The sequence below is a fragment of the Drosophila grimshawi genome, unplaced genomic scaffold, assembly GCF_018153295.1.
Source record: "Drosophila grimshawi isolate 15287-2541.00 unplaced genomic scaffold, ASM1815329v1 contig_848, whole genome shotgun sequence".
In the NCBI taxonomy this organism is placed as follows: Eukaryota; Metazoa; Arthropoda; class Insecta; order Diptera; family Drosophilidae; genus Drosophila; species Drosophila grimshawi.
The window spans coordinates 17,383,287-17,406,949 of record NW_025063692.1 but is presented as its reverse complement, the minus strand read 5'-3'; the positions used below and the strand labels follow the sequence as shown (position 1 = coordinate 17,406,949).

The 23,663-nt window shown below is 38.8% G+C and overlaps 2 protein-coding genes across 10 annotated transcripts in view; one reads left to right on the top strand and one right to left on the bottom strand.

The window, feature by feature from the left end:
* LOC6565045 (glutamine-dependent NAD(+) synthetase) overlaps positions 1–23,663 on the bottom strand; it is a 28,134-nt gene that overhangs the window by 4,245 nt on the left and 226 nt on the right. Inside the window, exons 2-3 of one of the 3 annotated variants that reach the window (XM_032738345.2) lie at positions 11,386–11,505; positions 7,694–7,927 (exon numbers count right to left, since the gene is read on the bottom strand). The gene's annotated coding sequence lies outside the window, so the exon portion shown is untranslated. The remainder of the gene's footprint in view (positions 1–7,693; positions 7,928–11,385; positions 11,506–23,663) is intronic. The other 2 variants (XM_001991629.3, XM_032738346.2) reach the window with 2 other exon arrangements.
* LOC6565046 (cytosolic carboxypeptidase Nna1) lies at positions 301–23,425 on the top strand. Of its 7 annotated transcripts, XM_032738344.2 has the most exons (17): positions 4,650–5,082; positions 11,864–12,045; positions 13,003–13,155; positions 13,332–14,136; positions 14,708–15,383; positions 15,449–15,581; positions 15,645–15,782; positions 16,728–17,008; positions 17,101–17,260; positions 17,345–17,503; positions 17,561–17,755; positions 18,667–18,782; positions 19,536–19,671; positions 19,764–20,270; positions 20,912–21,429; positions 21,498–21,902; positions 22,091–23,425. In XM_032738344.2, the coding sequence occupies exons 1-17, from the start codon at positions 4,665–4,667 to the stop codon at positions 22,929–22,931; spliced, it is 5,823 nt and encodes a 1,940-aa protein (XP_032594235.1). In that variant the 5' UTR covers positions 4,650–4,664; the 3' UTR covers positions 22,932–23,425. The 7 variants fall into 7 exon arrangements, with proteins under 7 accessions (XP_032594234.1, XP_032594233.1, XP_032594235.1 ...); XM_032738343.2 differs by lacking the exons at positions 4,650–5,082; positions 18,667–18,782; positions 19,536–19,671; ... (2 more) ...; positions 21,498–21,902; positions 22,091–23,425 and adding an exon at positions 301–490 and having other exon boundaries at positions 11,867–12,045; positions 17,561–18,246; XM_032738342.2 differs by lacking the exons at positions 4,650–5,082; positions 18,667–18,782; positions 19,536–19,671; ... (2 more) ...; positions 21,498–21,902; positions 22,091–23,425 and adding an exon at positions 301–490 and having other exon boundaries at positions 17,561–18,246.

The window sequence follows — 23,663 nt, the reverse complement described above, 5'->3', positions numbered from 1 at the left end:
AGCAGGGTTTCATGGAATCCAAGTAGTCGATATGGTCCTGCTGCCTAACAAAATCATCTCTACATCGGCGAAACACTTAAATCTATACTAATTTAGGATGACATGTTAACATTTGTATTATTATTTCTATCTGTCATGTGTCATAATTGCTAAATAAATCATGAAGTGTGCCATGCATGTTCATTTGGTTGGCTTGTTAATATCGTTTTAGTACATATCAAGACATATAGCATATTTTTTTTGAAAATCGAATTGTTCTAAAGACGCATTTCAATATTGAACAAAATTTGTGCGGAAAGCGTTTCCAAAAACATTTTGCACTCGTCCAGCAACGAAATACAGGAGGTGTATTATCGGTAAGGTTAAGTTAGGTTGACATCGTGGACAACGAGCCGGATCAGCGCAACAATGCAGAAGTCCGTCAGGGACAATTGGGTGGCGAGTTCAGCGCATGCCAACATTGAGACGCAGCATCAGAAGCAGTGCGATGGTAAGTCGAAAGTGCCTAAAACTATCAATTATCTATCTATATATAGATACTCATTGGCCGTTGCTAAATTGAACCAATCTTGACTGTTTACACTGCGCTAATTGGGTTGCAGCCCAATCGCATTTATCTAAATATATCCATCAGGCAATGCCTATTTAATCCAGGCTTATGGTTCGTTTTGATTTGATTTTGACGGTTGACGTCGACTAATGCCAAAAGTTTGCCCAAAAATAACGCCAGCTCCATTATTTAATATTTTGTGTTGTATTTTGGGCACTGGTTCTAAATGCATATCAATAACAAATCACATGTTGTGGGTTGTTGGCCATCGCATGCCCGCCCCCTGTCATTGTCTTGACTTGGCTTGGCCTGGCTTGGCTTGGCTTGGCTTGGCTTGGGCGCGCCTCAATACAGCTGACAGGGTAAAGGAAGCGGGCCGCATCTATAAATACACAAAACCATTCAGCATAACAGCAAATGACAGGCACAAAAAGCACACAGAGAGACGTAGCCAATTTGTAAAGAAATATGACAACCAAACAACAACAAAGAACAGCATGCAAATAATTTTGTAGCCTAGCTAAATGTTGTTATCTGAAACTGAAACTGCAAGAGGATATTCGATATTCGAGAGTGTCTGACTGTGAGATGCCCTGCATCCAAACACACACAATGACAATTGTATTTCTTCCTCCCTTGAAATACAAACAGATTCTCGTAGCCACGCTTCAGATAAAGTGCTGAAATTTGGATCCAACGCCGGAAATCGATAGCATCGATAATTGCCGATCGATAGCACCACATATCGAACACATTTTTAAAGCTATAGTTACGTGCTTTAAAGATCTTAATATACACTTAACGGCAATGTTCAGCTCCGTTGCTTTTAGTCCCAAACCAAAATAAATGAAAGAGTTTATTACACACATTAAAAACCGGAAATTTGCCAGCCCATTAATTTTTTCTGGCTTTTATGATATCTCTAAATATTACAATTTTAAATTAATTTTAATGGATATCTTTTAAGTTGCATATATTTAAGTAATGTGACTGTACTTCATAGATAGATTGGTATTGGACAACTCCAAGTCGATTATGCTTACTGGAACATTTTTAAGTATTTAAAAATTTATATAGTTTAAAATTCGATTAATCTGATAACGTAGGGTCGGGAATGATATACAAATGTACAATGTATTTATCGCATATTGTTAAAAATTTGAAAATTCAACTTGTTACTGAAAGAAAAAGGCATCAACAAACTACGAGTAAAATGTACTTTTATTTCATTTCTTTGTCTTTGGCGCCAGATATATATATATATATATATATATATATACATATAGATATTTATATATATTATTAAGTAAAAATGACAATGTAAGCCAAATTAATTGAAGCGTGTTGGCTTAGTTTTTATTTCTTCGTCGTTTGCATAAATATGAATGTGGGCAACAATAATTTGCTGGTGGCATTTGGCTTGCATATGTTAATGAAATGTATACTGAAGGCGGGCACGCGCCAAAATTACCAAAATTACCTTAAATAATTTTCTGTAGAATTCGTTCTGAGCAACATTTTATTATTACATTTGTCGGTGTTAACTGATTGACTGATGAATGATAGAAATAATTCATGAGCTAAGCTGTTCGCAGAACTTTCGTTTTTATTTTCTGAGAAACTGGTATATAATTATTATTATTTATTGGTATGGGCTTATTGTAGCTACTTTTGATTGCAAATTGATCCAATCCCAAAACAAATTCCAATCACAGCTATAAATTTGTTGATTCTGGAATGTGTTCAGTTTCTTGAGAACGATCGATTTAAAACAATGTTTAGCATGATCTCTAGAAGCGGACATCGTACAATGGAAAACAAATACTAAATATTGCACTGACTTAGTCCTATCCGATATATATATATATATATATATATGTATATGCTTTATTAACGAATCTGCTGTGAACAATTCTGTTCGTTAGCTTTTACGGTTTTGGCTTTGCGTTTATCGCCAATCAGTCAGACAGTCAGTCAGTCGGCAAAACAAACGGTTATATGTAGAGATCATTTCATAATTGCAGAAAGTCATTTGTTAAATTGTATATGTATATATATATATATATTTTTTGGCTTAGCATATGATTTTCGTTCGAAATAAGCTGTTTAATTGGTCGACTGAATAATTAAAAGAACATTTTAGCATCGAAACGATATATATATATATGTATGTAAGCAATTTTGTTGAACGACGCCAAAGCAATTTGAACTATTTTTGTCTATAGCTTGTATTTCAATATTTCGCAAAACAAAGCGCGTATATGCCACTTGGACAGCAAAACAAATTACATACATAGTCCCTCGAAATAGTCTCAACCAGAAGAGAGATACGCTTTTAATCGATTCAACAGCTCGCCGTCTCGATCACATCTGCATATATTTATGGATACCTGATGGGGTCATAGATCATCCATCTGCATGTAATATTCCCGTATTTACCGCGTACAGGGTATTAAAATGTCATTTTTAAAATTGTTTCACTTAGAGCATTGACAAAGGGATGGCAAATGAAAGCAAAAACACGAAAATTTGAGGAATTTCGTAGCTTCAACATAAATGAAATAGCAAAAATATAATAACAAAACAGTAGAGATTTCATGCGTACTTTCACTTGCATTTCGAACCGAGTTTTTCTCTGTGTGCACCCATGGGCCAAACCCACCCAAGATGCCAAGCGGCTTCTGCAATTATTGAACCAGCGACTTAAACGGTAATTGCAGAGCGAGCAGTCGAGCTTACTGACGAGTACCACGAATTACGACGAATACAACTTTTCAAATTTCAAAAACAAAATGCTCAAAGTTCACAGAGAGTGTGGAGTAATGCTCTCTTTGCTCTATTCGCTCTTTTCATATTACACATACATGTTCACGCTGTGTTTGACTCATGTCGTGCGCAATTTATGTTAATCACAATAGCGACCAGGCGTCCTTCAATTTAGTTGAGGCTCCCTTTTGGGGGTGGTCTCCTTCGCATCTATGCGAAATGAAGAATGATCAAGTCAAAAGCTATTGAGCTGCTTGTTACCCTGGAACCTGAGCTCAAATATACTGAATACAGAATATAGACAAAAGAAATACTTGCAAATAAGTATCGCATATGGATGGAAAAATTAAATATCTTTCCGCACACCAAAAAAATTCTTCTTTTTTTTTTTCATTAATATTCTTGAAGTCGTTCCAAAGTGTCAAATACTCTGTGCATCTTATATTCAAAATTACCTTGTCAAGCTTTTAAATGTTTTCGGGTTTTAAAAAACGTTGGATACTGAGAATATCGATTTGGGGGTTATAATTCGGTTACAATAAGCAGATCGACTCAGTTTAGCTTCCTTTTGGGTTCGCAGATGTCTACTTCTGTCTGTTCCCTTTGTTGGGAACACGATGCACCAAAGTTATTTGTACGATTCATTTAAAACAGATTTGCTGGTAAGCAGAGCTTATAGTAATACTTTGAGCCAGCTTATACTTTTAATATACTTTTGCGTTCATCCCGTAAAGACTATAGGTTGTTAGGATACACATTTGTATATACATATCTAACGTATACATATAAATATATATATATTTTTTTTTGTGGCAAATTTTAGCTTCTGCCTGTTACATGCCAACATGTAACTCTACCCCATTTACCTGTTTTTTTGTTTTGGATATGTATAAATAGAGGGTATACAAATAAAGAAAAACAACCATTTTTTTTGCGGTGCCTTGCACAGAATCGGCAAAAGTTTGGGAGTAGGCAGGGCAGAGCAGGCAATAATTTTAATACCGTGGTTTTTACTTTGTAACTCTGCAACAGAAAGCCATCGCCACTAGGCCAAATTCAAGCAGTCTGTCAGTTGCTTCAGACACGAGTCTGTCGCTGGCAGCCAAGTGCTCCCTGACTGTCGGCGTTGGTGTTTCATAAAGCGACGCATGTGGCAGCCACAACCAACAATTTAGTTCGTCGTTTTTTTTTTTCCGTTTTTGTTTGTCGGTTTCTTCTTTCGATTGAAGCAAGTGCTAAATATCAGAAATATAAAACGCCAATAAATATTTGATATAAACACGAAATCAACAATATCAACAACGACGCGTTATAGTTTCTGTTTTCTGTATGCCCCAGCCTGTTGAGCATGCAGGTAACATCAGTATCCGTAACGCCAACGTCCACGACTCAGCCGCTGGCCCAGAGTCGAGCAGCAGCAGCAGCAGCAGGGTTTAGCTGCTTGTCGATGGCACAGATTGGACATGGAAACCGTCAGATTTGTCTCACAACAGTGGAAATTGCATCCATAGAAGCCACTAGACGCCGCCTGCTCTTGCACAATGCCCGAAATCCCAGATTGATGGCATTACCATCGTCCCCGTTACTTACTGACAACGTATCGCTCGGCTCAAGCTCTGCGTTTAGTGATTATGATGCTACGAGTAACAGTCCGAAAATCGTTGTTGCTGCCCCAGATGTCGACACCAGTTCCAACAATGCACTCAGCGCCAATTTCCAATGCAACGACTTGGAATGCTCGCTGAGGTTGGCTGACTACGCGAAGGGTGAGTCGAATTCTAGCATTTCTGTCTGGTATTTTTGTGATTTCTTGCGTAAGTCATTAACTTTTACAAAATGGTTGGACCTCTTACTAAAGATGGGGTTTTCATTCACGATTCACGTTTGCCAAGGCGCACAAAATATTAAAGACATTGTTCGAATAACAAAATCTATGTATGTATGTATACATTGTGGTTTTTGTTGTTCTTCTAATCTTTGGCATCGTGGCAAGTTTTGTGAATATAAATTGTAAATTGGTAAAATTTGACCAATTTGCATGGGGTAGCGAGTAGAAAATTCAGCCGCATTGTATAAAATATCGTGAACAAATGTTTTAATTGCAATTTACATTTATAAGTATTTTGTGTTAAAAATACGGTTGTATAGTCTGAATAAATGCATGGGGCAACATCTAATCAGTGTCGGGCCGGTTAGTGAATGAGTGAGGGAGGATAGTGGACGGGATTTTCGTGTTACCTTGAGAGTCACGGCGACTTGCCAAAATAGAAAACACATAAATATTGTGATCAAGATCATTGCCGCCTGCTCTTGGTGACATAATGCGATGCTGGGACGCTTGCCTGACGCTGACAAATTTCATGACACCTGTTTGGTATGTGTCCAACAAGAGCAACAGCAGCAACAACAAAAGAATCAACTGCGATAGCAGAAACAAGATAGATCTTGCTCGTTGTGGATAGATCGCGTCAGTGATTTACCCTTTATAACCCATGGGTTTGCAACATTTGCTGTCTTCATTCAAGTTCTGTTCATAATCAACATAATGCTAAGGTATATTTTCCCGTATAACAATACATATATCTTTTTGAAATTGTGGATATTTCATATGAAAATCGATTTTTTAGAAAGTAATCGCTGCTATCGATAAACATAATATGCGTTTGGCATTCAAGAACTGTTTTTAAACTGCACCCATTTAGAATATACAAATACATTTATTAATTGATAATTGGCTCCAGTTCGTTATACCCATTGTTGTACGGCGTACAGGGTATAACAAGCACCGCACAGTCGCACGTTCCATCATAAAAAATACAAAAACATTTGTGACTAATTAATTGATAGTATCAATTGACGCTGCTTTTTCTTTTGGCCTACTGATCGGGTCAGACAAATGTGAATTTTATTTGTTGATTTTTTTTTTATGTAGTTTTGTAGTCTTTGACACAACCCGTTGCCGTATCCAAGGGTGGTTGCATTTTATTTGGCATTGTTTGAATTTGAGCGTGAGTTGAATTCATGGCAGGACTACCTTGCAGCGTTCCTCTTGGCATTACGGACAGCGATAGCGACTAGCGACTAGTTTTGTTTATTTGTTTATAACAGTTTGGGCTCGAGTGCGACGTCAACGGCTCAGAGCGGCTCAGTTGATTTTGTACAACGCGACGAAACGCCGCATAAAATGTTGCTAATAAGCGCGCTGTGAAAATGAGTTAGAGGCTATTGCATAAGCCAAGCGGAGCCAAAACGGAGTTTAAACGGAGCTGCCTTTGCCACACTCAACTGCTCAAAATAATAATAATCATAATAATACAAATAATATTAATAATAATGATAATAATAATAATAATAATATGAATGAAGTGGCAACCGTGCAGCAGCATTCGACGTTTTATTTATTTATTTATTTTTTGTTGTACAGTGACTCACATTTAATATGATCTGACCAACAAAGTCAAAGAGAAGCACCACAAGTCGGAACAGGGTGTTTCAGGCGCAGCTAGTGTATGATGGACTTCAATGGATTCGGCGGTGGTCGCGTGCAGTTTCTGCAGGCCCAGCTGTTTCCCGTCTGCACACTAACAACTTCCAGTGGAGGTAAAATGTATCTAATAAACACATATTTACATACATGCACACATGCATATAAGTACTACATACGAGTAGCTTCGATGCTAATTAAGTGTGTGAACTTCAATAATTGTGTATGAATTACGTTTAATGACCAGGTTTTACTTTATTATTAGTTTAGTTTCCCCATCCATCGTTGAACCATGGTGATTTATTTTAAAAAATAAGTGAAGCACGTTTTTATTTATTCAACTCTATAATCAATTATTAATAGCTTTGAGAATAATCTTGTTGTGTTTTATCATTTTTATGGAAGATTTTTTAACACAAGTCATAGTTTGTCGCAAACAGTTTTAGGACCAAAGATATTGCTCATTTAAGGATTGTTTTCATATATCGTATCTGTAATGGTCTCTACTTTTATCGCATTTGTCGAGCGCAACAAGTGCAGTTGGGCTTTCTTTCCATTAATTAAACAGCATTTGTTTTGGCTGTGCGGGTTCTTTTGTGTGAAACCTTGATTAATGGTTGGATCTATAAGTGTCCAAGTAGATCGGAGCAAATTTCATTTCTCCAGATTTTTTTGCTTTGGGTAACATAATTAATCTTATTATTAAAAGTTTTTGAAAACTGTTAATTTTAAAAAATGGAATTTTAAAAATCATTTTTAGCAAATGAAAATTGTTGAGCAAAATTGCTGTTTTCATATTAACAGTTTACATTTTTTATTTTAGCCTTACAAAATATAATTCATAGACTAATAGAAAGAGAGAAATCTTAATATATATATATATATATACTCACATTTAATTATCTAATGGTTCTTTTGATTTTGGCTCTAGGAATTGATTGTCTAAGGGTACCACGATATAATTGCTGCTTTTGTTGGAAACTGTACCGGATAATAATCAATGTATTCCCAGTGTAGCAGTTTACAAAGTCGTTGTTCTAGGAAAACTGATTAGGCACCGTGCTCGATGTGGTTGGTTGATGATTCACATTTAGTCGTTGATTATGTCCTAGACGGCAAAAACTGCGCTAAAATAAAAAGATCAAGATAAAGATGCAGGGAATTAGGGTTAAGTCAAGTTGAGATATGTTTTCGACATTGCACCATTCTGTTCTCGCTGTTATGACAACGGCAAACAATGCTATTAACACAATTACTAAATTGATGTCGATTGTTATTTCGCTTAACTAAATGTCTGTCTGTATATTAAATATTCATTAGCCGACAAATGCTAAGCAGAATTGAGACCCATCTAGCTTGCTAGCAAGATAGGATAACCCAACTGACCCAAATTGTTTCATGTTCTTGAACTCTGTACCAATATTATTATATTAAAGCACTGCGGACGGCAAAGCCTTTTATTTGCCATTGTTGGGTTAGTCATTGAACATACAATGTATATGTGAATGGCATACAATATTCGATAAAGTTGATAGCCATTTAGAAATGGCTTGAAAATGCTTGAACAAACAAAGAACTTAAATGCGCCGTATTTCGAATCTATATATTTATTTGGAATTTGAACACCTTGCAAGGCATTGACCGAATGTTTCGCCAATTTTGTAAACAAAATGCTTTAAGTAATACGGATTGTTCAAGTATTTGATAGACACACCGACAAAAAAGATCATGTCATTGATTCTTGCATATGCCATTGCAATTAGTCGCCTGCGCATTTAAACATACAACAATTTAATTCATGAATTCAATGCATCCAAGATATATAGAGAGTGAGAGAGAGAGAGAGAGAGACAGAGTGAGTGAGATAGAGGGAGACAGACTGTGATTAAAAGATTTTCTCAATTAAAGCGTTGTCTCTTTGGTTTTACTTATTTCTTGGCGCTGTAACCAATCATATTTTATGGGAGCGTTTCAAAACCGTATACTTAATATTCGGATAGATATTTACAACTCCCAAAATAAAACACACAATTTTAAATGGGCTAATGCGGCACTGTGAGCAGCTCTATCTTTTGAAATGTAACTCATCCGAAATGCAATGTCTTTTCCCAAAATGATATAAATAAAATTGCCTATGTCGACTCTGCTCTTATGAATATGCAACTTTGTGAAAACGTTTTTATTTTTACAATTTTGAAATTTCCAAACACAGTGGCGGACAGAAGTCTACGCTCGACCTAGTTTCTGCATACCCTGTACCAATTTCCGTCGGTGTGTCTGTCTGTCTGTCTACCTCAGAGACTTCTTAATGGGGAGCACCAATATCCGAATAAATCTAAATTTTCAACATATATATTGACAGCGTTTTTCTTTTTTTACAATAGCGTCTCCAGAATACTAGATAAATATCGATATTTTATCGAAAGATTTTAAATAGTGAAAAAACTAGTAGAAAATTTGTATTTGAGTGGTGCTTAAAAGAGCAGGAGCGCAGCTGTTGCCTACAGGGTATCTCCCTGTCGGGGGACTCATTCGTTTGAATATGCTGTATTTATCTTTTGCTTGAGATCGACGCGGTCGTTCAGACGTCTGACTGACGGACAAACTGACATCTTTAGATCGACACAGTTTATTGTCCATGTGTTGTATTATTTTATATTCCGAACAGATGATTGCAGTTTAATGAATCTTTATACATATTTTTATGTTTTTGGCCAACATATATAAACATGCTATTTAACAAAGGCGAATAAATTCGTGTCAGTTGCAGTTGAATGTAATTATAATTTAAGTCAACGTGGTTTGTGTGTGAATTAAACAATTTGAATATTTTTCAGTCATATCCAAGCACAAAATGCGTATATAGTATTTACCAATATTTACGCGATATTTTTTTTGTTTTGCTTCTTTTATTTATTTTATTTTTTTTTTTAATATGATGATCAACCTGATGTTGTCTGCATTTTAGCTCCTCTTGAAATTGAAGCACACTTTCTCTGCATTCAGCTGAGATCTGTGCATCGCATTCTAGTTTCAATGCCTCTTTTTAAGTTCAAGTGCGAGCCAAAAGCTTCGCAATGTTTGCCGCGTTAGTGTCAAAGCTCGCCCACAACTAGCCAAATGTGCAAGTTTGGCAAGAGCAAGTGCGAAGTGAAAGCTTTGCAGTTGCGGTATTTCTATCTCTGTCATCGCCATAAATAATATTTGCTGCCACTGTCGTCGCCGACGCCTCTCGTTTTCTTAGCCCATGGCTGCGGCACGAACGAAGTGGTCAGGAAGGGGGAAGGCCGGGGCAGGAGCTGAGACGCCAAGTGGCAAGCGGTGAGCTGCATGTATTGACGTCGACGTCGACGTTGTGGCGTGAAAAGATTCAACATATTCATACATTCACATTCATTCACTCGATTTTCGGTTTTAGTCAACAACAAAACGCGCAACCAGCAACGTCGCCCGACGACAATAATAACAAATCAAATCAGCCGATATATAGCAACTCGATTTACGAAGTGCCACCTACGAAGTGTCTCTTTTTGTTCTGTTTCTTTTTAGTTGATTTTTGTTTTGAACAAAATTTAAAAACAACAAAAATCCGTTTCGCGTCTTTAACGTGGGCATAAAGACTTTCGGCCATACATATCGTTTCAAAATTGTAGCGGTTCTCGTCTCTTTTGTGTTTATCAGAATTTTGGGCAACAAACAGTTGCATTTGTTTTGCCGTTTGCCGTTTGCCGTTTGCCATTTGTTACATTTTTCAACTGCAAACGTTTTTTGTTTTTTGTGCTAGAATTCAGCTGGTAAGCCACTTGGGGATAACGAGAAAGAAAAATGAAAATTATTGTCGGGATGCCAAAGTAGAAATGCCCACGCAGATATATGCTGGCTAATGCTAATGATTTAGTAGATTTTGATCCAGTGTTTGTCAACATGTTAAGACCATAAACACACTCGCACTCGCACTCGCACTTGCCGCAATGGGATAATCAATCTTTTTATTTTTCGAAAACAACTAGTCTCTCATGTGTATGTACATTAGCCCAAATTTCGATAGATATTCCAATGACATACAGATATTTGTGTATATTATATAAATTTATATATGCATCCGTTTCGACCGGCTCCGCAATGTATACCAAAATTCGATAACTTCTAATCGAAAATCCAAAAAAATTTGGACCATTAACATGAATTTATCAATTTGTTTATTTATTTGCTAGAGCTCTTCGTGGCGACAGTCAAACTGCTTAATCCAATTAACCCATTAATCGAAGTATTTTTTTATTGCTTTCTAGCGCACAGCGCAACGTCAACATTCTGAAAAATACTTGGAATAGTACTATAAAGCTGAATATTGCAACTACATAAATTCTACTTTGTCTCAAGCTAGAAATATTTAATTAATTATTAAGAAAGACATGGCTAAATGTATTACACAGCTTCAAACCTTTAACTTTCGAAATGATCGCATCATTTTTCAGTCATAAGAAAGACCGTAGAATTTGAAAAATTTCCTATCCTCTGCCTTGGTTGTTAGCTCAGATAAATTATGTATTTCAGAAGGTTCAAATTTTGTATGTTGCATTCTTACTTGTTGATTATCTTTAGGCATTGGTTGTGCGGCGTCATTCGCATGAATTGTTTGAATAAATACGAAGTTACGTGAGTTTTGGGCGGTTATTCTTCCGTTTCAAATAGCACACATCTGGCTCTATATGAAATAGACAAAAATTCGTCGAAATACGCTACGTAAATAATTACGATATATATAAAAAATAAAAACTAACTTCAGTGAGTCAAGCTCAAGCGCAAAAATCGATGTCTCCTTCTGTTCCTTACCAGATATTTGCGCAATATTTTTTTAATACCCTTTTTATGATTTTTGTTGTTCAAAGGTACCAAGTCAGAGTACACTGAAAGAAATCAACCTAAACGAAGTTGAAAGTTGCAGATAAAATGCTTTGATGCATTTGGGCAATTTATGAGTTCGAGTGTACATTATTTATTCCTACGAGAATGCTTATTGTATATTTAAATACATGTAAGTTTAATTTTAATCTCTATTTTAGCAGGCTTCCTTGGCAGTTTCCTATCGAAGGGTCTGAAAACAAATCAATTGGTTGTTAACACGGATGAAAAAACATTAAGACCAATTGCACGATTAAAGGAACCACGCGATCTATTCGCACTGCCTAAGGACAAGGACAATGACTGCTCACAGCAGGCCCCCAGATGGCCGGTAGAATGCCAGGTGAGTTGCTCACAGTGTATGCCCATATGTTTGTGTACATTTGCATATTCGAAACGCTCTGAGTAGGTGGGAAGAGATAACTTTTCGATAAAGCAGCATTGTCCTCCCATTCGTTGTCTCTTGTCTCGGGGTAGGCATATCAAATTGCCCCAACGTGTCGGGTGTCGTTATTGGAAACTTTTGTTTCCTCTGATATGTATTTTTTTTTTGTTTTTTTTTTTTTTTTGGCTCTTAGCTTACAGGTTTTCTTAGAAAGTTTTTGCTTGGCGACTAAGTAAATAAATATTTAATATATATAGGTCACATGCAATATTCTATGCCGTTATATCAATTATAAGCATGAACGCTTCAGTCTCTTTAACCAGGATTGAAAAAGTCATTGACATATTGGTGATCACATTTATCCGCATACGTATATGCAAATATGTACCTAAATTGTACAGTTCTTTTAAATTTTAAAATAAAATAATAAATTTAAATTTGACGAAAGAAGTATTTTTAGTTGTAGTAGCAAGATGGTCGTCACCCTTTCTAAAACAATATATGTACACTATTGTGGAACATTCAGTTTAAAACTGAATTTGAATTCAATTTGAACTATAAACAATTTTGAGTGTAACGTAGAAAAGCGTAAGATAACAAACTTCGAATAAAATTCTTGATGTTAGCAGATAAAATCGATAAATGCTTATATATATCCGTTATAATCGTTCTTTCGTGATTTAAATCTCAGGAGATTATTAGGCATCTAATCTTCAAATGTGTGTTGGTAACTGGGTACAGGGTATCATCTACTAGTCAGTCCCTCCTCTCGTCATTCGATAAATATCGATTTCGAATCTCTTTTGGACATATGTAAATACATATGAAGATGAATGTTCTCTTAGTTCTTTATAACTGACATATGTACATACGTTCTGAGTGAACTGAATTCAAATTGTGTATTTCACTTTTTAGGTGATTGGGGATCGTATTATACACATTCCCTATGTGCCGGCGCAGCCTGAACCGCTAAATGTGCCAACGGGCAATGAGCTGAAGCCGCGTCCAGTTGGTGAGGAGAATGGCATCGTTGTCTTTACCTATTGTCCCATAAGTGCTGTTAACTATGTGAGTACTCATCATCATCATCGCAATCATCATCAATATTTCTTGTGATACTTTAAAGCATGCACTGTCGGCACAGTCACACACACACACACACAACAGAGTTGGGAGGGCAGCGATAAGGTTTTTGGGGCATTTGGGCGGCAAGCTAATTAAATTGACTTTCAACAACCTAACAGGAAAAGACAAATACCAAAGCCAAGACAGAGGACAAGTCCAGCGAGGATTCGGATGACTCTTCGGACTCTAGAAATGATATTGTACCCATCAATCGCAGGGTGAATCAACATGCTGGTGGAAAAGGCCAGATGAATAGAATTTCTAAGATCATAAATAGTCTGGATGATCGCTCCACGAGCAACTCTCAGGACGATGACGATGATGATGATGATGATGACGACGACGACGATGACTGCGATACGAGTGGGGAAGGAAAAGAGGCGATTGAGAGATTAGCCATCCAAAGTCTTATCGATGCCAAGAAGAAACGATTTGCAATTCCCATCAATGATTCGGACGGCAGCAAAGGAGACAGCAAGTCAACCAGTAAGGATGCCAGCGAAATTGATGATATTTGGAAGAACAATAGCACCGAGTACAAGCCGGCCTCGCCCCACTACGTGCTCAGTCAGTTTGGCAAGAAGGTATCGAAAGCAATAATTGAGAAGATTATCGAGCACGACGAGAAACCCTCAACATTCGCCGGCAGCTCCACCTCAAGCAAGGTACAAAATATAAAATATGCCGTTTCCCCAATCAAACTACCCAAAACGAACATAACGCGTTTGGAGGTGGCTCTAGAAAGTGGTCCACACCAATCCTACCATAAAAAGAGCAGTGTGGATGGTGACACGGCAACAAAGGGTGAACTACCAATTGATCGTCTGACCGGTGGCGCTGACAAGCGTCCAGCTACCAGCTCTGGGTCCGTATCAGATACGGATACGCTAGTGGGAGATGAGAGCCTGTTGAGGCTTGCCACATGTAATGAACAATGAAAGTGTTAATTAGAGATCAGCACGAGTCGAAATCACTGTGTGCATTTGCCATATTTTAGTTTCGGCCAATTACAATAGTGTGTATGTGTGCTGAGCAATAAAAAGCTCTCCATTCTAAATGCAAGCGTAGCGCATGAAAGCACAAAAAAGCTTTCTCGTGTACATGTGAAAGCTCGATCAAAAGCTTGGCTTGGCCGGCACTAATCTAGCTAGATGGTCAGACAAGTTAATAACATAACAAGAAGTCTACGCGACAAGCAATTTATGCTTATGTATACCCAATAAGGGCGTTTCCACATCAATATCTGCATTTCCGTTTTAATATTACACAAATGAAGTATGTTTCAGAAATGGAAACTCGAACTTACATTTTTTTATTATTTTTTTTTTTTTTTGTATTTGTAATCATTATTTTTTGCACACTCCTTACTTGTGACCAGTGATCAAGCTACAGATTCAGAAGATTTCGCTCGTGCAGACATCTAATTCCACATTGAGAAAGAGAATTTGTTTTACTTTTGTTTTTATATAAGTAGAATTAAATACAACCGTCACAGCAGCAACAAACGATGATAAAAAAACATTGGCATTGCCTTGTGTGAGCATGGCGGCAGCGGTGGCAGCTGTTGCAAGGAATCGCCGTCGAGGCACTGAAGCGTTGTTGCAAGCGTCAAGCTTTGAAGTTGGGGTTACTCATTCGGGTACCAGTAGCACCAATACGAGCACCAATACGGGCACCAATACGAGCACCTATGAAATGCCCAATGCGAGGCCCTGTCCAGAGATAATTATTAATGAGAAGACATCTTTTCAATCTCCATCTCTTCCCAATGATCCATCACAAATGCAGTTTAGTCGCTCGGCGGTGGGCGGTGCCAAATTTGTGACCAACTGCCATCCCATGAACGCCGAGGAGTACGATAGCCTGGAGTTTGAGTCGCGCTTTGAGTCCGGCAATCTGGCGAAGGCTGTGCAGATCACACCCACCTACTATGAGCTCTATTTGCGACCCGACCTCTACACCAGCCGTTCCAAGCAGTGGTTCTATTTTCGCGTTCGTCGCACTCGCCGCAACATGCTCTATCGTTTCTCCATTGTCAATCTGGTTAAGTCGGATAGTCTTTATAACGATGGCATGCGACCGGTCATGTACTCCACACTGGGTGCCAAAGAGAAGAACGAGGGCTGGCGGAGATGTGGCAATAACATATCATACTACCGCAACGATGACGAGTAAGTGTACACATTTATCAGCATGCGCTCAACATCATATATATCCCACATATACCATTTGAAAGCAGCAGCAACAATGCCAATGAAGAGGACGAGGATAACTCAAGCTACACACTGACTTTCACCATTGAGTTCGACCATGACGATGATACAGTGTATTTTGCCCATAGCTATCCGTACACCTACAGCGATTTGCAGGTAAAGATCAAAATTCGCTCATTCCATTGTCAACCATTATAATTATGATCCGTTTGATTGCAGGATTATCTCATGGAGATACAGCGTCATCCCGTCAAATCAAAATTTTGCAAACTTCGCCTTCTCTGCCGCACACTAGCTGGCAATAATGTCTATTATCTGACAGTCACGGCGCCATCCAGCAACGAGGACAACATGCGTGTAAGTTAAAGTCGTTTCACTCATAAAACAAGTAAATCTCAATCGGTTGAAACTCTAAACGAATTCTATATTCGCTTACAGAGTTCAAGTTTCAGTTAACGTTCTCGTTTTATAGCATTCTTGCAATTGAATTTAATTTATTAGCTTACCTTATATTTTTTGTTTTTAGTTTAACAATTTTAGCAGCGCGAGTTCTTTAAAAACTGCAAAAATTGCACAACAATTCTAAGTAACTTAAAAAAATAATATGATGATTAGATAAGATAAAAATCGTCTCACTTACACGTGTAAATACTTAAACACTGTCTGTGTTCAAGCTGGTATACGATAACCTATATTCCACATTTGATGTATTTAGTTCTCAGACATCAGATAAGATATTCATACAGACTGACATGGCTAGTTCAACTCATGTGTTAAAGCTAGTCAAGAATATATGCAGATTATGGGATCGAAGATGCGTCCTTCTGCCTGTTATATACTTTTGAACAACTTCATTGTTCGCCTTTTGCCAGTTTTTAGTTTGTTCAGGTTCAACGTAACATCATGGAAAGGCTTGTAGTCGACCCATTTGTATCTCTATATCTATCATTATAATTGCCAAGTTTTTATATATCTCTTTTGCTCAAATGCAAGATGTTTCTGGCCACCTGTAATTAGCTGATATTGCATTGATATCAGAGTATTTCGCATTGAGTTACGTCCGACTTGAATGTTCTCACATATTGTTTCAAACTTTTGTATTGTACCACTGTTCAAGGTAAATCAATACCTAACCGTACACAGTTAAAAAGTTTGACAAAACACTGGTAACATCGCTATAACCTTGCTTCTAATATATATCAGAATTTTTCTTTTAAAAATCGATCTAAGAGAATTTTTAAATATTACCAAACTTAAATCGATCTAATTTTATAATTGCATTTGTGCTCCATGAACTGACAGCGTAAGAAATCAATTGTGGTATCGGCACGCGTGCATCCCAGCGAAACGCCATCGTCGTGGATGATGAAGGGTCTGATGGACTTTATAACGGGCGATACGACAGTTGCGAAGCGACTGCGTCACAAATTTATCTTTAAACTGGTGCCGATGCTAAATCCGGATGGAGTCATTGTCGGCAACACACGCAACTCGCTAACTGGCAAGGACCTGAATCGTCAATATCGAACTGTCATACGAGAGACATATCCATCAATTTGGTATACAAAAGCCATGATTAGAAGGTAGGCCGCTCGATAAATATAGTCGTAGTCGTAGTCGTAGTCGTAGTCGTAGTCCCAATCAAGAGATCTACAAATTCAACTCAAAATTCCAGACTGATTGAAGAATGTGGTGTGGCCATGTATTGTGATATGCACGCACATTCACGCAAGCATAACATATTCATATATGGTTGTGAGAACAAGCGTAATCCGGAGAAGAGGCTCACGGAGCAGGTCTTCCCATTGATGCTGCACAAGAACAGTGCCGATCGGGTGTGTTTTGTCTATGTCCCACCACTATGCACTCATCTGTTTAATTGATTTTTATGCATATTTTTTTGTGACATTTTGTGATAGTTCTCCTTCGAAAGCTGTAAGTTTAAGATACAGAGGAGCAAGGAAGGCACTGGACGCATTGTTGTTTGGATGCTGGGCATCACGAATAGCTACACGATTGAGGCATCCTTTGGCGGATCTGTGCTCGGCTCGCGCAAAGGCACCCACTTCAACACACAGGTAATATTTTCAACATTTAGATGGCACGAGAGCAGTGTTTTAACTGGGATTTTGCAGGATTATGAGCACATGGGACGCGCATTTTGTGAGACGTTATTGGACTATTGTGATGAAAACCCGAACAAAGTAAAGCGACATGCTAAACTATTTAAGCAAATTAAAAAGATAAGAAAACGCGAGAAACGCGAACAGAAAGCATTAAAATTACAAAAAATGGCCGATCAGGGATGTATACTAAGCGATAAATTGAAAGTGAAACGTTCTGTGGAGAAAAGTGTATCCTAAGAATTGTGTTCCTTCACTCACATAACACACATAAACACACATTTGCAAATACACGCTCGCATACAAACGGACAGACAGACAGACAGACAGACAGACAGACAGACAGACAGGCAACCATCCCTACACAAAAACCGCCAGCAAATCGCTTTTTACTGAATGTTTGGGTATATTTGTAAATTGTTGTTGTGTGCTGCTGTTGTGCCGATTACTCCCCATATAAAATACATAATACAAAATTAAGAATGGTGAATGGAGACTACGCTAAGCAGAGATTTCAAATATACATCTATATATCATATGTGTATTGTTGCCAAAGTTCTGAATTTAAATGCTCTCTATCGCTAATCGCTGGTTTTCTCATTTTTTTTCTTCTTTCTAAAACGTCCTAGTTTAATAGTCATCAGCACTAAATGTATTAAATCGATATATCTAAATTCTAACAAATTTGTTTCACTACAAAAATACATGTGTATATTTGTATATACATACATACATGCGATATATGTATGTATATATGTTTAATATATAATGTATGTTTAGCAATAAGCACAGGCAACAGAGCACCGTAAGGCACATGAGTAATTGTCGTTAATATTCTTTTTATTATTTTATTATTATTATTATTATTATTATTACTTAAGTAGTACGTTTTGTAGCTCGCCTTTGACAACATGCAGTACACTGTATAATATTTGACTGAATAAAAACAATTGTCGTAGTTAGTGGCTATTATTGTTTACATGATTTTTATATGTTTTCAACCAGCTTTGCCAACTTTTATATATTAACACACTTAATTCATTTCAATAATAATATTCTTTTTGTTCGGCATAATTTGTTAAAGTTCACTAATCCTAATGCATTAACATTAAAAATAGATTTTAAATTTACTCAAACAACAGGAAAGACTACGCTCCAAAATAATCGAAAGACTGATGCGCGAAGGATCTAGCGCTGATGAACCATTAAACATACCGCTTTCGGATTACTCCAGGTAGGATTTATCCAACTAACCCGACAACCATCCATTCCATTACAGTACATAACATAAATTAAGACATATGACATATGTATGTATGTATGTATGTATGTGTGTGTGTGTGTGTATGTATTTGTCTGTGTGTGCCTGTATTTTCAAATATATATAGATTTTATTTTTAGTTGTTTAGTTTTAATGCATATACAATTATTAATTTGTTGTGAGCATCTGTTCGACAAATAAGATGTTTGTCATAAATTCTGCCGTATGTATAAACTGGACGTTGTTATTTTTATATATATTATATAAGCCAAGAACATTATTATAATGATTAATATGTCAATAACATTTAATTGGTATATAACATAGCATTTAATGGGAATGGATCGACGTTGTTTAGAAATTTCTTGGTGCATACTTTAAAGCTTAAAGATATTTGTTCTTTTAAGTTAGATATAAAAAGGAATGCTAAAAACTTTGCACGTTTCGAGTGTTTTTTCTTCAAATTGCACACATTTCTTTTTATTTTCTTGCTTGATCGAAAAACATCTTACAGATAAATTAATACACATTTTTAGGTTGGCTGAAATGTTGAACAATTGGATTAACTCACTTTCACTTAGACCATAAATGGAAAGTACAGTGAGCAATGTTTTGAAGCTTTCGACTTTCTGACTGTTACTACCCACTACTACATTAACACCACTTCTCTCCAAATTGTTCACCCAAAATAACTCATAATATGCTTGTAATACTTTTGCAACGTAGCGACGAAGGCAACTGCAGTTCCAGTTCCGATAACGAGGGCAAACATTCGATTACTGCCTCAGATCTGGAAGGTCCTTGCTGTGCGCCAATACGTGCACCGCCCAGTTCGCCCGAGGTCATGCACGAGATTCGGAAGGTAAGTGGTCAAGTGGTCAATGTAGATATTATTTGTAGTCCGTCCAGCAAAAGCGCACCCCAAACCACCCACCTCATACACTTCACCTGTAGTTTCGAGTGCGTCGCATGCACAAGGTGATGCATGTCTTGGACCAAATCTACTTTTCACCGGTGCTCCAGCGTAAGTTCAAGGCACTGGCGCGCCTGAAGCGTCGTCGTCATGATTTGGATGGCAAGGTGACCGGTACAAAGCGTACGACTGCCGGTGCCACTGGACCCCGTTCACCCAGCGACAGTCTCAATGCGAAGCTAGCAAGTAGCGAGACACGCCAATACACACAGATCACAACAAAGTTGCCGGCCTCAGATTGTTCCAATGGCAGCAATGGATCCCAGTCTTCGGATGTATTGACAGATGCCAGCACGACGGAGACCAATCAGTCCACCAAACCAAAGAAGCAGCATGCAACCCAAACCCGCAAGCGTCAAAGGCCAAAAAAGAAGCACATGCCCACAGAAAATAGCAAAACGCGTGCATTCAACCGCAAGACGCGCATCAATCGCAATTTGCGACTTTGGCTGGCCAATCGACGCATTTTTATTTTTCGCAGCAAGAAGGTAGCTAGACACAAGATGCACAGTGCACCACACACACACACAAAACACAATCGAAGAGTGCTCTTCGGCTTGCATGGATTAGACACTTAGAATACAGTTCCAATCCACAACTTTTAAGCAACAGCAACCTGCTCTTGCAAACAAGTGAGTGGGTTGGAGTCGGGCATTATTGACTACGGAATACTCTGATTATTACAGGTAGCAAGTAACTTTCTTGTGGCTGTGTCTCGGCCATTGAATAGTCTTAAATATGTTTTTCAAATTGGATAGCCCAATTTCTAAAATTGCGGCAGACTTTGGCCTTTGGCGACCAAGAAATTTTCCTACCACTCCCAGGGGAAGTAGCGTGGTCGATGCCGATAGTCGAATGACGTCGTAAATCAGAAATAATAACCAAATTCGCTGATTCTAGCTTTAAGATTTTATAGTTTATCGTTGTGCGATTATCGCAATAAGCCAAAATGCTTTCATACCTTCCATAAAAGAGTATAAAAATAGTACAGAAATTCGTAATTAGTTTAACCTGCCAATAAATGGGTAAGGTTCTGGTCTGATAGCAAAGTCTGAAGAGTTATATATATATATTTATATATATATTTAAAATATTTGTAAAATATTTTGAAATCCTTTCTCTTGTTTAGAATCGGCGTCAACGGGTTCGCAGTAAGCCACTGAAGAAGCGTGGCGAAGTGGTGCGCACCGCACTTGATTTGCCCACGACAGATCCGGGCTCTGATTTGCATTTCTCCACAGACGACGAGGAGCTGCTGCCCACAGGCAACGTGGCGTTTGGAGCGGTGGCTCCACTGCGTCACACCTTGCTCCAGAGTGAGCTGCAGCGGCGATATATCGAGGAAATTGGCGATATGGTGGTGCAGAAGCCCAAGCAGGCACATATGCCGCCCGAATTGATTGTGACCACGCCCTCGAAGAGTAGCGCTGGCGGCGGTGTTAAAAAGCTGGAAGTTTACAAGCTGACGCCACGGACAGCGCCCGAGCAGCAGGGAGGCCTTCAGCTGCATAGCCAGAGCAATGCCACTGGCGCCCGACGTACTTACTCCTGGCATAATCTCAACCAGGATAGCGGACATGCCAGGCCCAATTTCTATATTAACGATGCCAAGCCGTCCGTGAAGATCCAGAAGGCGCCACCACGACGGTAAGTCATGCCCACAACTATAGACTATAGATTAGTTTGACTAATTTTGGCTAATGACTACCCTGCAGCAGTGTGCCGAGCAACTTTATACCACTTGGCCAGCAGCGATATGCCAATGCCGATGATCTGCATCTGAAATTGTCGCTGAAGAAAAAGATTTGGACGGGTGCCAACGGTGACAATGATGGCAGACCGCTTGCTTGGTACAAGGGTCATCAATCCCAGACCCATGCCCATGTGGCAAGCGTAATGGCAACTGCAGCGGCGGCAGCAGCGCTTCGCAACGCTGGCGGTGCACAAACTCGCAACATGTTTGCCGGCAGCAACAAGGATCCGTTAGCAACAACGGCAGCAGGTGTTGGTATCGGTGCAGGTGCAGGAGCAACAACGTCGACAGTTTCAGCCACATTGCCACCCGCCTATATGGGTGCGCCACGCAGGTCACGCAAATTGGAGCAGGTGGATTTGTTCAAGTAGGTCAACGTCAACGTCAAACTTCTCCAACTCAAACACGGCCAAAAGTCGAAATTATCAAATATAAAACTGCTGACAAGTCAGCTCAGAACGATTGTTCATATGGGAACATATATATATATATATGTGCTTCGATCGAATTGGATTAGCTCGACTTTAATTCTTTTCTTCATTTCTCTTTCTTTAGTGCCTGCTCGCAAAAGCTGCTAATGTGGCAGCAGGAGCACAAGAGCAAAATGCAGACATCGAATGCACGACTGATGGGCGGCAACAGCGGTAAGCTGGATGCACAGGAGCCGCCGCAGATTCTGATGCGTGGCTGTAAGCCAAAAAAAAATGTGAAAACCGTTGGCGGCGGCGGCGGCAACGATGTCGTCCACGTGAATATATCTAGTGTGAGCGGCAAGGGTAAGCGCAAGTCGAGCATGATTAAGATTGCCGAGACGACTCAGCTGGTGACGCGATTCTCTCGGACGCATGCCAGCGCTGGTGGTGGTGCCACACTAGCCAATGCCAATACAAATACAACAAATGCCAATGCCAATGCCAATCATCAGATGACACAGATGCAGCGCTTGATCTACAAGAGCAGCGACCATCATCAGCAGCATCATCATGCTGGCTCCGTCTCTGCCACGGCAAGTGGCATGCAACGCACAACTAGCAAGTTTAAGACTGGTGGCATTGTCGTCACAGCCGTACAGCAATCAACGGTTAATCATGCGGCACCCGTTGGCGCTGCTGGCGTCTCCAGGCGAATACGACATGCCCACGCCCACACCCACAGCCACACCCATGGTCATATGGGGCACACACACACGCACAATGCCGGACTGATTATCAAGGGCAGCTGCAACGGTGCCGCCGACAACATTCTGCAATATCGCAATGCGAACGCGCTGCAGGCGAACAAATCAACGACAGGCTTCTCCCTGGACACGGTCAGCCTGGTGCGCAAGGTGAAGACCAAGTTGAAAAAGCGCAAATCTCGAACGCTGGCAAATGCTGCTGCTGCGAAGGCCAAGTGAATTCACTTCTTGGAGTGTCCTCCATAGACAGCGTAGAGATTTAGGATTAGTATACCCGGACATTCCCCCGACTTCCTTGACCGACCGTTTTGCTCCCTGATATTGGAAAATAAGTTCATGTACTTTCGTTTGGATATACATATATACATATATATAATTTTTTTTTTTTTTTTGCCTTTAAGCCAAATTTTAGTCAAATATAAATTTGTTATACAGTCGAACGTTGCTATAGAATTGTGTTCAATCAAGTACAAAGAAAGTTGCAAATGATTTGCATGTTCTGTGCGACTTCACTGTAGCGAGGTTCGACTGTACTGCGCCAAAATAGCGTTAGCGTTAGCGAATAATGAGCGCGATTAGCAAAATGTGCTTAGCTAAATTTCCATTACGTGTAATGTACAGTAATAATATGTTTGAATGTATTGAATATTTCATAATTTAGCGCAATCATTTGGCCCACAATTTTTCTATACAAATTCGCAATAAAAAATTAATTTGTTTTGAGTTAGTTCTTGGCTTATCGGGACCCGGGATTTCATTTGAAGCAAGACGGTGCGATTTATGTATTTATGGAATATCAAAGAAATTATTCATTACCCTCACAAAAATCAATGGCACAATAAGTGGCGCAGTCAACAAACAAACAACGCTACAGTTATATGAATTTATGACAATGCCCTCAGGAAACTGAACTTCAACCCACGGGACTCAGAACACTCTCGTAAGTTGGAG